The 15,220-nt window shown below is 37.1% G+C and overlaps 1 protein-coding gene across 1 annotated transcript; it reads left to right on the forward strand.

Moving 5' to 3' along the window:
- Positions 1-3,095: 3,095 nt before the first annotated feature.
- On the forward strand, positions 3,096-14,445 carry LOC131368865 (uncharacterized). The gene is made up of 7 exons (XM_058415034.1): positions 3,096-3,230; positions 7,480-7,797; positions 9,015-9,254; positions 10,289-10,606; positions 12,410-12,649; positions 13,072-13,182; positions 13,320-14,445. Exons 1-7 carry the CDS (start codon positions 3,176-3,178, stop codon positions 13,334-13,336), a joined length of 1,299 nt encoding a protein of 432 aa, XP_058271017.1. The 5' UTR covers positions 3,096-3,175; the 3' UTR covers positions 13,337-14,445.
- The last annotated feature ends 775 nt before the right edge of the window (positions 14,446-15,220 follow it).

Below are 15,220 nucleotides of genomic sequence, written 5' to 3' on the forward strand. Positions count from 1 at the left end.
AGAACAGAGATTACAAAAAGGAGCAAGGAAAAATAATGAATTTTATCATTTCTTTTCACATTTAGTGAAACAAGAGAAGGGTTTTGAGTGCTTTAGTGATGGACATGCTATTGGGCAACAACAGGACATTTATTGCATTTTACAGACAGGTACTTACATGACCAATGGACTAAAAGAGGAACTGTGTTATGTTGGTAAATAATTTGTTTGACGAAGGGCCAAAGAGATTGACTGGCTAGAAGGACATAATTATGAACATCAAAGAATATCATCGCAGCAAACAGATAAAGAAAACGTACAGTGCATTGCAATCAGAATGGGTGAAGTGAACATCCTTACGGTGATTAAACGTTTGAAAGTTGTGCCAATTTTGTTTGCAGAATTGAAGAATGTATAAAAGGTTCATGACAGAATGGTGTTATGTGTAATTACGGTCTAATTTAAATTGTACTGTGTTTCTTCATGGTAATTTACCAACATATAATTGGGACAGCTTTGTTTACTTTCCAGTGTGCCTTTATACAAGACACAAGAGTTATGTGCTATTAAAGGAGAAGTTCACTTCCAGAACAAAACTCTACAGATAATGCCCCCCCCCTCTTCATCCAAGATGTTCATGTCTTTATTTCTTCAGTCGTAAAGAAATGATGTTTTTCTGAGGAGAACATTTCAGGATTTTTCTCCATATAGTGGACTTCAATGGTGCCCACGAGTCTGACCTTCCAAAATACAGTTTAAATGCAGCTTCAGAGAGCTCTAAACCTCCATCCCAGCCCAGGAAGAAGGCTCTGATCTAGACAAACCATCACTCGTTTTCTTATAAAAATAAAAAATTGTATACTTTTTAACCACAAAAGCTCGTCTAGCGCTAGCTCTATGAGCATCTAGCACATATTTTTTTCACGTGATTTTTTTTGCTCATGACATGCAGGGAGAGAAGATACGTTAAGCTTGTGAAAAGCTGTGAGAGCAACATTAAATAATACTGCTAACAGATCAATATGGTAAATATGCTGAGCATAGGCTAGTTAAAACTGAGGCTGATTTATCCACTCTTAAGTCTTAAGTCAGCTTAAGTGTTTTATATGATCAGTGTAAGGCATTCAAGGCGATTTAAGAGGCAGTGAAAACAAGATAAACCTGTCATGGAGATGAGCATTTTCCTTGTTAGATTAGTGAGAAAAGACTGTTAGCAACAAACGCTAAACAAACATTCCACCATACATAGACTTGCTATCACAGCTTGTGGACTCATCTGGACTTGTGAAACTTAAAATGCATAGAGTTGTGAAGACCACAAGAGAATGCAAATATGTATGCAAATATATGAATGCAGCCGACACCCAGTTTATATGTACTGTACGCCGTAAGCTATAATCATTTCAGTTACCTTGCATCTTTGACCACAAGAAGTGTGTTTGTCTATTTACATCATGTTTTTACCATCACATGAAGCTTATCCTAATATCTCAAAAGTTAGCCTGCAGATTTAAACATTTAACCAGGTATGTCTCACCCGCAGCCTGTCAGTGCTGACAACTGTACAGTCTGCAACATTTGCATACATTCCTTCACAACATTATCTATTATTATTAGCTATTTAAACTGAATTGTGTTCATGTTCAAATCACAGACCTGAATTGTAAGGGTTTCTTTCTCAACAGTACTGATGTGCACAGCAAATGAACACTGAGCATGCTGCAATCAGCTTAACTATTCTATTCTATAGCCTGATGCTCTACATCTGCTTGGATCTTTCTACATGAATACCCTAAATATTTGCAATTTATACCAACACCCCTCACCCTCATACTCTTCCACCTTCTACCTGTGTGTGTGTGCTGTTTTACAATCCTCGGGAGATGTGAGATCCAAGTTTTTCTCTAAAGGTTTTCTTCCTTATGTTGTTTTTAAAAAGGTTTTACCTGGACCCTTGTCACCTGATTTGGACTGATACAAGCTCCTCAATTTCCTAAGCAAACATAAATAGAAAATCTATCACATTTCCTCCAGCGATATTCTCATTTATCCTTAGCCACAAATAGCACAAACGGATCTAGTTACTGTCTCTTAGAACAGCTTTCCGCTTATTGTCTACCCATCAGAGATCTCACTAGCACTGGGCATTCCTTCTTACTCACTTACCGAATGCACCATATTAATTGTGTAACAATAAACACTTTCTTGTCTTTTAATCAGGATTATATACAGTGTTTTATCTCTCGGTTGCCTGGATCACCCCCATTCTGTCACAGGAAGCAGATGTTGATGCTGAGAGCGATTCTTACTGGGAAATATGACTTCAGGTCTCTCCGACATTGTGAAAGACCTAGTACGCCTCAGTGCTTCAGTGACAAATCTGAACAATTCCAAATCATTAGTGTAGGTCAGGATATGGCAGGATATCTGGCTAATCTAACAAAGAATTTTTGTAAACTGTCAAGGTCTAGTTTGAAAAAGAAAACTTAGTCTGAAAACTAAGCTTCGTCTTTTCGAAGAAAATCCCAAGTAACTTACAGTAAACTCCTGCACTAAAGGGGCAGGGTGTCTTTTTCACTTGAAGGGAGTGTCCCATTATTTTTTGCAGCACAGAGCCATGGCCTTGGGTTTGGAAGTGCAGATTTTGATTAGGCCCATTTCACACCCAGCTGCTCGGGGTTTGTTGCACCGGTTGCATCCCTGTTAAAAGGAACCTGTTAAAGAATTGTGTAATTTTGGAACTTTAGCTTTAACTTCTGCTTTAATTCCCCAAAACCACAGTATTCAGTAAAAATGTGTGAACTAACATAACAGAATGACAAAAACAGTAACCATGATGGAAGACTTAATGGATATGTACTGTAGACTGTGAGATATTTTACAAACCAAAAACTTCTGCAAACAAGATGACCAAACCACAGAGGATCTGTGAAAGTTCTCAGAATTCTGGGTGATGCACACTGAAGTATTCTGCATTAATAAAGAACTTGTTCTGTAACCTTTCTTTCTTTCTTTCTTTCTGTCTGTCTGTCTGGCCGTCAGTTAGCCTGAAGGAAGGAAGTGTGTCATTAATAATGTTAACTGTGGAACTTCCTGTTTCTCAGTTAAGTGTTATTAGTTCTTTAAAAAAAGATCATCTTGTTATCGTAGTCGTTCCTGACTCCAAGATCTCTATCAAGTACAGAGAGAGGAAGAAATGAGAATGCAGGTCATTTTTGGAATCCTGTTTATTTACACCCACGTTGCCATGGGTAGGTTTTATCCTCTAATAATGCACAATTCTTTTATTTATTACATTTTTTTGTAACACTTCAAAATAGAGTTGTTTTTTGTGCATGACTTCTCAATCAAATTGTGTTTAAAAAACAAACATACCATTTTTTATATTTATTTATATTATATATAATATATATAGTTCTGATCCTACACTGTAAAAAAATTCCATATATTTTATGGTAAAATACTGGCAGCTGTGGTTGCCAGAATTTTACCATAAATTGTACAGTGACATTGTTCACCACTTTACGGTATGCTTTATTAGCAACCGTAAATTTCCCAGTTGAGAACTGTTGTTTGTTTACAACAAGTTACTGTGAAAAAAAAAACAGACAGAATGTAAACCTGCTTACGGTAAACCTGTGTAAAATAAATATACTGTAAACCCAATTACAGTCTTTCTCTGATAAAAACCACAACACAACCGTATATTACGGTATTTTATTGTAAAGTTCAAACTTATGGTAAATTACTGGCAGCTGTGGTTGCCAGAATTTTAACGTAAAAAACACAGTACAACACAATGCATTACAGCTGGTTTGCCTAGATTTTACCGTCAACAACTTATGATTAATTACTAAATGAATTACAGATCCATTGTAAACCAAGGCACAAAAATCATTGTCAGACTAAAGCAAGAAAACATGTACATATTCAGTGTTAAAAACAATTTGAATTGATCAAATACCTTGTCCAATACTCACAAATTAGTAATGAAATCTTGAAAAAACAGCACATGTCCATATGATGGATAATCCAAGGTGAAATAAACAAACATTATGTATCAGGGCTTATTTGCCCTGGTTGAACAAGAGGAATAAGTCACTGAGTCCAGACTTGTGTGAAGACATGGGATAGACTTGGACATGATGTTCGAGAAACTGGAAGCTACAGCATGTACGGTCACTAGTTCAGCTTGAGGACTTGCATGTTGTCCACTGTGGGCTGATCTGATCCTCTCTGCAGCCAGAAAACATCCACAAAGCACATGTTAGATTGATGCAGTGTTTAAGCATGATGCCTACACAGAGATAAACAGCCTTCTAGTTGTTAAATAAGTGGTTCAAATATGTTAAATTTTGCCCCAATGAATTATACATTAATGAAGGCAATATTTATTAATTAATTAAATAATTAATATAGTTTTGCAGGTCATTTTCATAACTGATGGTCTCAAGGAGAAAGTTCTCATTTCAGAAACATTTCATACAAGTCACCATAAGCATTTATTTTATGTCTGTTGACATGAAGTCTAAACACAGTTGCCTCCACTGAAGCAATCAATAATCAAATTTACTACAACACTGACCAGTAACCAGGTCAAATGTACAACCACTGACCAATATTTATCCTGGACAAGACAAGTCTGATCAAAAGGGATGATTTGTAGAACAGTAAAGAGATTGATGAGGTCCATTTCAAGAACAACTGCTGGCAGATGACAGCAACAAAGACAGTAAGAAATATACTGTCTTAACTGAAAGTAAAATCATCTCAAGCATCTCGATGGAGGATGTAAACTACAATCAAATGGCTATATTAAATAAATAAATAAATAAATGGCTAATCAAGTGCCTCACCTGGTAGAAGGCGTCCCACATACTGTACTGTTCTTCAGGCAGTCAAGCTCCAGTTCCAGCTCAGGCCCTTTGCTGCAAATCATCCCATCTCTGTCCACTGCGTTTTTACTGCCACTGGCCAAAAAAACAAAAATGCCCAAAAAAAAACAAAAACAAAAATTACAATCTTTAAATACAAAAAAAACTGGTTTGCTTCTTGGATAAAGAGTTTAGAATCTCCCCATGTTCCTGGTCATCACAGCGGGCAGCACGTTGTTTCCAAGTCTATAACCGCTCAGGAGTTTAAATACATACATGAAATGTTGGAGAAGTGAAATTCTTTTCATTTTAATAATTTATTTAAAATAAAAAAAATCGTCCTTGAACCCTCCCAGTGTTGTTAGCGAATCAGTGTTGTTTTTATATATTTGGCCTCATGTGATTGGAGCATTCTCAACGAGTCTCATTAGCACTCAGCAGATCGCCAGTGAAAAGCCGCCACTGATTGTGATTCTTCTCCATTCACCGGTGGGAAACAACATCAACTAGCACTTTGAAAGATAATAGAGCATTTCACCTCACACTTCCTTAAATGAACTCAGGCTTTAATGGGCATTAAACGATAGATATCTACAAGATATGTTTGTAACCATCTCCAAAACACTTAAATCAACAGTGTGGTTCATTTCTGTGAAGCCTTCAGTGAAGTACAAGTTGCAGCAACAAAAATAAACCTGGGCATTATCAGAGCCAAATAAACACAAAACCACAAAACAACCACAAACACCCAAACAATTACAGCCTATAATCATTTTAATTGGATATAGCACATTAATTATCAGATTCAACCCATATTTACACATTTTAATTTGAAATCAACCTAATTTAACAAATACATTCCATATTTTTAACTTGTTTCTGTAGAAATGAAGGTATGTTTTTGCTGAATGGTGAAAGGTTTTATATCATAAATTTAAATAAACATATCAGCAAAATCTGTAATTTAGACAGAGTAATACCTTTGATTTGGACCAATGGACTCTTCTCTCTGTTGAGGTCAGGGAAACGTTTCCGTTCCTTGAAGGCGAACACAGAGAATGAGGAGGAGCTTCTTCCTGCAGGCCATTCGGGCCCTCAACCAATACACCTAGGATCTGGACTCTCTGTTCTGACCCCCACACAACACAACATAACATAACATAACATAACATAACATAACATAACATAACATAACATAACATAACATAACATAACATAACATAACATAACATAACATAACATAACATAACATTCTACCTCAGCTGATTGTTGCACATGCTATATTGCACTACTCTGTACACACAATAACACTCACTGTACATCTTCTCTGTACATCTTTGTGTGCGCACTGCACTGTCACTTTACTCCCTGTAAAACTGGACATTATATTTTGTCACTTTACTCCCTGTAAAACTGGACATTATATTTTGTCACTTTACTCCCTGTAAAACTGGACATTATATTTTGTCACTTTGCTCCCTGTAAAATTGGACATTATATTTTGCCTCATATACACTTCTACAATATATTTATCTTACATATGCACACTGTACATACTACACTCTTTTGCATCACCATTTCAATGTTGACTTTAGCAGACCTTTTATCTACATATATTCATATTCATACACTGTATCTTCTGTACATATAGAGTCTAAACATATATTTATTTTATATTGTTTTATTTTTCACATATACTATACATATACTATATTGTACTATATATATATATATATATATATATATATATATATATATATATATATTTATATATATTTTTTGTGTTTGTTTTTATACTTTTATATTTTTACACTTTTATATCTGTTACACTTTCTTTTACACATTTTCTTTCTATTCTTTCCTCTTTTATGTAAGACAGTCGTAAAAAGCATTTCACTACGTCGTACTATGTATGATTTCGTATGTGACAAATAAAATTTGAATTTTAATTTGATTTTAGGGTAATTACTTGTTTATGAAGTTATGGCATTTTACCAAAATTTTCTATTTTCACAGTAACAATGTGTATTTTTTACATATTAGGACAATAAAAATGAAAGTACATACTGTTTCTTTATTTACGGTAATTTGATGTATGTACTACGGTGATATACTATTTTTGACTTTACAGTCTTTTACTGTTGCTATTTCACAGTTTTTACTGTAATTTTCATGTACATTTTTTACAGTGTACTGCTGAACCCTGCACAGGTTTTTCTTTTCCATCATCAGTGTTAGCATGTAGCTTAAAAGGAGTCTAAAGTAATCTGATAAAAAATCTAATCACAACACTTAAAGACAAAATGCTCCTACAGTATGATTCTACAACATTTAGTATGTATTTTATTGTTATTTTTTTATGTATTTATGCAAATAGTGCATCATCTATATTACATTAAAATTCTAGTCTTTGGATGATGTTGGGGGAAAATGCTAATCTCATTGGGAACACAATTTTCAATATTGTTGAATCTTGTTTGCCTTTTTCAGATTAAAATCCAACAAATAAGTAAATAATCAATTTGAGAAGATAAATAACAGTTCTGAAGTTTAGACACGGGTCAGAGGTGTGTTTCAGTGGACAATAATATTAACAGAATGCTGATGATTTCTCCTTCATCTGCAGGTTCACTGTTTCAGGATCCTGCTGTGTGTAGATTTACTCAGAGGAACCAGTGTTATGTAGCTGTGGGACAAACACTGCAGCTGCAAATGCCCCAGGAGGATGGGTTTGACCTAAGGTCCACTAGTTTAATTTTAAGATATAGAAAAACCCAACGTTACCCACCAACACCACGTCTCCCGAGATGGCAGTTTATTACCGATAATAAAACTATAATACTAACCAGTGCAGAGAGGAGCGACTCTGGAACATACACTTTATACACCTTTGATGTGGACGGGAAAATTAAAGGCAGTTATACTCTCCAGGTGAACATTGAAGGTAGGAACACACCACCTCTAATCACATCACCCAGAACACTGCAAGATATTTTATAAATATTGGAAAATTTAACAATCATACACACTATAATTTCTGTCAAGATTTCAGGATTTTAAAAATTTTTTTAGATGATTGTGGCTCCATTTAATTAAAATGCAGAAATTTACATATTTAACAGAACAACAATATTACATTATTATAACATTATGACCACCTGCCTAATATTGTCTTGGTCCCCCTTTTGCTGCCAAAACATCCCTGACCCGTCCTGCACTGTGTATTCTGACCCCTTTCTATCAGAACCTGCATTAACTTCTTCAGCAGTTTGAGCAACAGTAGCTCGTCTGTTGGATCGGATCACACGGGCCAGCCTTCTCTCCCCACGTGCATCAATGAGCCTCGGCCGCCCATGACCCTGTCACCGGTTCACCACTGTTCCTTCCTTGGACCACTTTTGATAGATACTGACCACTGCAGACCGGGAACACCCCACAAGAGCTGCAGTTTTGGAGATGTTCTGATCCAGTGGTCTAGCCATCACAATTTGGCCCTTTTGGTCAAACTCGCTCAAATCCTTACGCTTGTCCATTTTTCCTGCTTCTAACATCAACTTTGAGGACAAAATGTTGACTTGCTGCCTAATATATCCCACCCACTAACGGGTGCCATGATGAGGAGATACTCAGTCTTATTCACTTCACCTGGCAGTGGTCATAATGTTATACCTGATCGGTGTATTATATATGGACAGAGCTTCTTTAGGATTCTTTCTAGGTTTCAGATAAGGTGGGAGGTGTGAGGGACAAAAACAAACAAGTTAAAAAAACTCTTTTCAGATGTGACTTATCTAGAAAATTTGCAAATGTTTGATGTGATTAAAACGGGCGTTTCTACCTCTATTGTGAGGCCTTTAGATTAGACCACCTGAAGTAAACATAGAAAATGTAAAGCTGAGGATTTACATTAGAAAATTAACAGGAACTCATGTTGGTATATTAAGTACTGAGTTCTTAGTTTCATTCATAAGAAAATACATATTAGTGAAATAGACGTATTACTGACAATCCTTTATGGCTTGTATATAAAGTCTCTGTGTTTGTTGAACATCATTGTTCCTCTACCTCTTTCTGTTTTGAGTTTATGTTGCTGTGTTTCTGATTCGTTCTTCCATAATGTGTTTAGTGATTTATTCTGAGGTGTTTATCTCTAACCTGCAGCCCCGGTGTCCTCAGTGAAAGTGTCGTACAGCTGCTTGACCTTTGGAATGGAAGTGAACTGTGCTGCTGATGGAGACGACCTCCACTTCAGCTGGAATTCTGATATTATCACACTCCCTCGACTGGAGAACGGGTCCAGCACTGGCAAACTGGAACAAGACCATCAAGGGAACATCACCTGCCATGTAGAAAATCACGTCAGCCGTGACCACGATACCACTGAACTCCTCCATTGTCCTGGTGAGTCTGTCTTTGTATAAAGAATGATTTGAAGAACAAAAATCCAATGCAGCAGTTTTGACTAATCCCGCCTGTCATCATGTACAGTTTTGAATAATCCCACCTGCTCCTTCACAAAGTTTCATTTCTCCTCGTTGTTCCTTCATAAATTTTAATTAATCCCATTCGCTCCCACAGACACTATTGAGTAATTTTCTTTACAACATCCACACACACTCTTGACCAGCCCCACCCACTCCCACAGACATTTTGACTAACCCCACCCACTCCCACAGACATTTTGACTAACCCCACCCACTCCCACAGACATTCTTGACTAACCACACCCACGCCTGCAAACACTACTAACTCCACCCACTTTGTCAGACATTTGTGACTAACCCCACCTACACTCATCACATCGGTCTTCTTTTCATGAACACTCAAAAGTACAAAAATATGTGTTTTTTTTTTTTTTTTTGTGAATGCCTTCATCAATCAAACGATATTTGAGGGAAAAAATCCTGAGAAAATCAGGAGTTCCACAGGCAATAAATGGTCTAATATATATTTTAAAAATGTTGATATACAGAATTAATCCTACTGCTGAACCCTGCGCAGGTTTTTCTTTTCCATCGTCAGTGTTAGCATGTAGCCTAAAACGAGTCTAAAGTAATCTGATAAAAAAATCACAACACTTAAAGACAAAATGCTCCTACAGTATGATTCTACAACATTTAGTATGTATTTTATTGTTTTTTTATGTCTTTAAGCAAATGGTGCATCATCTATATTACATCATTTTTTATGCTTTGTTTGTCATTAAAATTCTAGTCTTTGGATGATGTTGGGGGAAAATGCTAATCTCATTGGGAACACAATTTTCAATATTGTTGAATCTTGTTTGCCTTTTTCAGATTAAAATCCAACAAATAAGTAAATAATCAATTTGAGAAGATAAAAAAAACAGTTTTGAAGTTTAGACACGGGTCAGAGGTGTGTTTCAGTGGACAATAATATTAACAGAATGCTGATGATTTCTCCTTCATCTGCAGGTTCACTGTTTCAGGATCTTGTTGTCTGTAGAATGAGTCAGAGGAACCAGTGTTATGTAGCTGTGGGACAAACACTGCAGCTGCAAATGCCCCAGGAGGATGGGTTTGACCTAAGGTCCACTAGTTTAATTTTAAAATATAGAAAAACCCAAAGTTCCCCTCCAATACCACATCTCCCGAGATGGCAGTTTATTAACGATAATAAAACTATAATACTAACCAGTGCAGAGAGGAGCGACTCTGGAACATACACTTTAAACATCTATGATGTGGACGGGAAAATTAAAGGCAGTTATACTCTCCAGGTGAACATTGAAGGTAGGAACACACCACCTCTAATCACATCACCCAGAACACTGCAAGATATTTTATAAATATCTAAAATATAAACATTCATACACACTATAGTCTCTCTCAAAATTTGATTTTTAATTTTTAACATTTTTGTGCAAATGAGACTCCATCTAATTAAAATACAAACATACAGAATATCATATTATGCACTATATTGCCAAAAGTATTCGCTCACCCATCCAAATTATCAGAATCAGGTGTTCCAATCACTTCCATGGCCACAGGTGTATAAAATCAAGCACCTAGGCATGCAGACTGTTTTTACAAACATTTGTGAAAGAATGGGTCGCTCTCAGGAGCTCAGTGAATTCCAGCGTGGAACTGTGATAGGATGCCACCTGTGCAACAAATCCAGTCGTGAAATTTCCTCGCTCCTAAATATTCCACAGTCAACTGTCAGCTGTATTATAAGAACGTGGAAGTGTTTGGGAACGACAGCAACTCAGCCACGAAGTGGTAGGCCACGTAAACTGACGGAGCGGGGTCAGCGCATGCTGAGGCGCATAGTGCGAAGAGGTCGCCAACTTTCTGCAGAGTCAATCGCTACAGACCTCCAAACTTCATGTGGCCTTCAGATTAGCTCAAGAACAGTGCGCAGAGAGCTTCATGGAATGGGTTTCCATGACGAATCGCGCTTCTCCATCTGGCAATCTGATGGACGAGTCTGGGTTTGGCGGTTGCCAGGAGAACGGTACTTGTCTGACTGCATTGTGCCAAGTGTAAAGTTTGGTGGAGGGGGGATTATGGTGTGGGGTTGTTTTTCAGGAGCTGGGCTTGGCCCCTTAGTTCCAGTGAAAGGAACTCTGAATGCTTCAGCATACCAAGACATTTTGGACAATTCCATGCTCCCAACTTTGTGGGAACAGTTTGGAGCTGGCCCCTTCCTCTTCCAACATGACTGTGCACCAGTGACCAAAGCAAGGTCCATAAAGACATGGATGAGTGAGTTTGGTGTGGATGAACTTGACTGGCCTGCACAGAGTCCTGACCTCAACCCCATAGAACACCTTTGGGATGAATTAGAGCGGAGACTGAGAGCCAGGCCTTCTCGTCCAACATCAGTGTGTGACCTCACAAATGCGCTTCTGGAAGAATGGTCAAAAATTCCCATAAACACACTCCTAAACCTTGTGGACAGCCTTCCCAGAAGAGTTGAAGCTGTTATAGCTGCAAAGGGTGGACCGACGTCATATTGAACCCTATGGATTAGGAATGGGATGTCACTTAAGTTCATATGCGAGTCAAAACAGGTGAGCGAATACTTATTTTATTATTAGCCCATCTTCAGTAAACAAAGACAATGTAAAGCTGAAGATTTTAATTCGGAAATCAAAAGGATCTCATGTTGGGGTTTTAAGTTCACAATTTAATTCATAAGAAAATATATATTAGTGAAATATACATATATGCAAATGTTTGATGTGATTAAAACGGGCGTTTCTACCTCTATTGTGAGGCCTTTAGATTAGACCACCTGAAGTAAACATAGAAAATGTAAAGCTGAGGATTTACATTAGAAAATTAACAGGAACTCATGTTGGTATATTAAGTACTGAGTCCACAGTTTTATTTCTAAGAAAATATTTATTAGAGAAATAGACGTATTGCTGACAATCCTTTATGGCTTGTATATAAAGTCTCTGTGTTTGTTGAACATCATTGTTCCTCTACCTCTTTCTGTTTTGAGTTTATGTTGCTGTGTTTCTGATTCGTTCTTCCATAATGTGTTTAGTGATTTATTCTGAGGTGTTTATCTCTAACCTGCAGCCCCGGTGTCCTCAGTGAAAGTGTCGTACAGCTGCTTGACCTTTGGAATGGAAGTGAACTGTGCTGCTGATGGAGACGACCTCCACTTCAGCTGGACTTCTGATATTATCACACTCCCTCGACTGGAGAACGGGTCCAGCACTGGCAAACTGGAACAAGACCATCAAGGGAACATCACCTGCCATGTAGAAAATCACGTCAGCCGTGACCACGATACCACTGAACTCCTCCATTGTCCTGGTGAGTCTGTCTTTGTATAAAGAATGATTTGAAGAACAAAAATCCAATGCAGCAGTTTTGACTAATCCCGCCTGTCATCATGTACAGTTTTGAATAATCCCACCTGCTCCTTCACAAAGTTTCATTTCTCCTTGTTGTTCCTTCATAAATTTTAATTAATCCCATTCGCTCCCACAGACACTACTGTGTAATTTTCTTTACAACATCCACACACACTCTTGACCAGCCCCACCCACAGACATTTTGATTAAACCCCACCCACTCCTCACTTCTTTTTCCTCACACTGTATTAACAGAAAGTCTTTCAGTTCCTCTATTTTTCTGATGATCTTACATTCCTGTATGTTCTAATTCCCTCCCTCAGGGTAATGATTACTTACTGACTTTTTTCTTCCTGCTCTTTCTGTCTTTCTCTCTTCCAGGTTTCATGGTGTTTGTGTCTGTGTGGCTTTGTGAAGTCATCATCCTGCTGTCTCTGTTAGTAGCATTTAACATCTACAGACAAATCTACAGGAAACAGAAGATAACTGAAAGTAAGAATTAAACAATTAATAGTTTAGAAAATGAACAAAATGAGTCCAATTTGAGTATCGAGTAAATGCTGAAATGTAAAGACAGGAGAACATGAGCTGCTAGAAAATATAATGTCTAAAGCCATTTTCATCCACAGATCAGGAAACTCTGTAAACCTGGATTAGAAGCAGAAGATGGTTGGTTGCTCTCCTCAATTCCAGCAACTCATCCATCCTGGACCATCAGAAGAACATGACCATCAACACCAACAAATTTAACACCTCAGTCCAGACATTCTTTTAAAAACTGAACCAGCCTCATGCTTCACGTACATTTGTTAATGAAACCAGCACTAATTTTTCTCTCTAGTTTTTTCTCTTAAGCTTTATTTTTAATATTAAAAAAATACTGAAATGTTTAAATGCAGCTTTTATCATCATCATGCTTTTGAAGAAATCATTTGTGTAGAACAGGAGTCTCCAACCTTTTCAACTCTGAGAGCTACTTTTAAATAAAGGTGTCTAAGAGCTGCTCATGTTATATTATTAGTAACATTTATTTATATAGCTTATTGCCATTAACCAAGCCAGCTATCTTTAATAATAAGCTATTTTTATGTGAATTCTTTTAAATTAATATCGAACAGTCATATTTTACAATAAATCATTTTAAATTAACATAAGCAGCATGTTAATTATTGAGTGGAGTTTAATTGATTTAACAGAACGGGTTTGCTGAGTAGATTTATCGTTTTTTATAGTCAGTTTTTTTTATTTATTTACATGGATTTACTGTTATTTCTCAACAAATTGTTATTTAAAGGTCCCATGGCACATACCCTGATGGCCTCAACAAGACTAAAAGAAACTATTTTCATTAAAAAAAATGAAACACCTTTGATATTCATGGATTTTATGTGATTAAATAATAGTATTTTGACGGCATTCATATCCAAGTGCAATGGGAAATGAGAAATGTCTACAGCTCACTGGTCCTACATCTTCACGCAGCAGGTTAGCTTTATTCCTAATGCTGTCGAATCCCCAGCAGCTTCCATGCTGAATGAATCTGCCATGTGTTTCCTTTATTTTTTATTCAAACTACTTCAATTTGTGTAGCTGCTTGTGAGCTACTGGAGACCCCTGGTATATGTACTGTATAAGTATGTGTTTTATTTCATAGCAGTGTTTAACTTTACTACGTGTTTCACATTTTATGCATTAAATAAATGCACACTCCTCTGTCTATTCTTTTTCATTGCTAATTTTTTTCAACAACCCATGCCATCAGACCAATGAGAATCAATAAAAGTTGAAAGTCTTACTATACAAAAGTTTTCTAAGCTAATACTGCTCCCCTGTAGCTAATCTCTAGTCTGATGAACTGAATTCAGGATCTGCTACAGAAGCTGAACTCATGTTTAGAAAAGTAGAGAGTTTGTGACCTACAGCATGCATTCTTTCAAGTTTGTTCCACTTAAATCTTTGCTAGGTCCACATCCAGACCAGGAACCCTGCACTAAAAAGGTTCCCTTTGAACCCTTGTGGAAACACACCTGCTGTAACAGCTCAGACTCCAGAGAAACGGGCTTTATGACATTGTGTTCTTGCAGAACATGTTTAGCAGAACATTTCAACTCTGGTTTCAAATGTAGAGCATCCTGAATAAATGTGTAATTTCCCAGGTTATCTGTCTGACCGAACTGACCACAGTGCACATCTAAAGCACCTATCGGTCAGCACAAACTTCTGACCGAGGACGTGATCATCAGTGACCTGTCTGCTTTGAGACCACTGCAGAAGATGATCGATGCCTGTGCCTTTAAGATCTATGGTCATGAGGTGAAGAAAGGACAGACTCAAAATAGAGCAGCTCTATTTGAGAACACACCCAAATTCATCCTGCTGTATGTTCGCTGCTGAAGAGAGCGACACGTCCTTGAGGACAAGATGACATGACCACAAACAAGAAAGTTCAGAATGAATAAACAACTAAAGAATTACACAAGACAAAAAAGGTCTCTGAAGCTCTGAAGTGGGTCAGTGATATTTTAATTTT

This window comes from Hemibagrus wyckioides, linkage group LG18, assembly GCF_019097595.1.
Source record: "Hemibagrus wyckioides isolate EC202008001 linkage group LG18, SWU_Hwy_1.0, whole genome shotgun sequence".
Lineage (NCBI taxonomy): Eukaryota > Metazoa > Chordata > Actinopteri > Siluriformes > Bagridae > Hemibagrus > Hemibagrus wyckioides.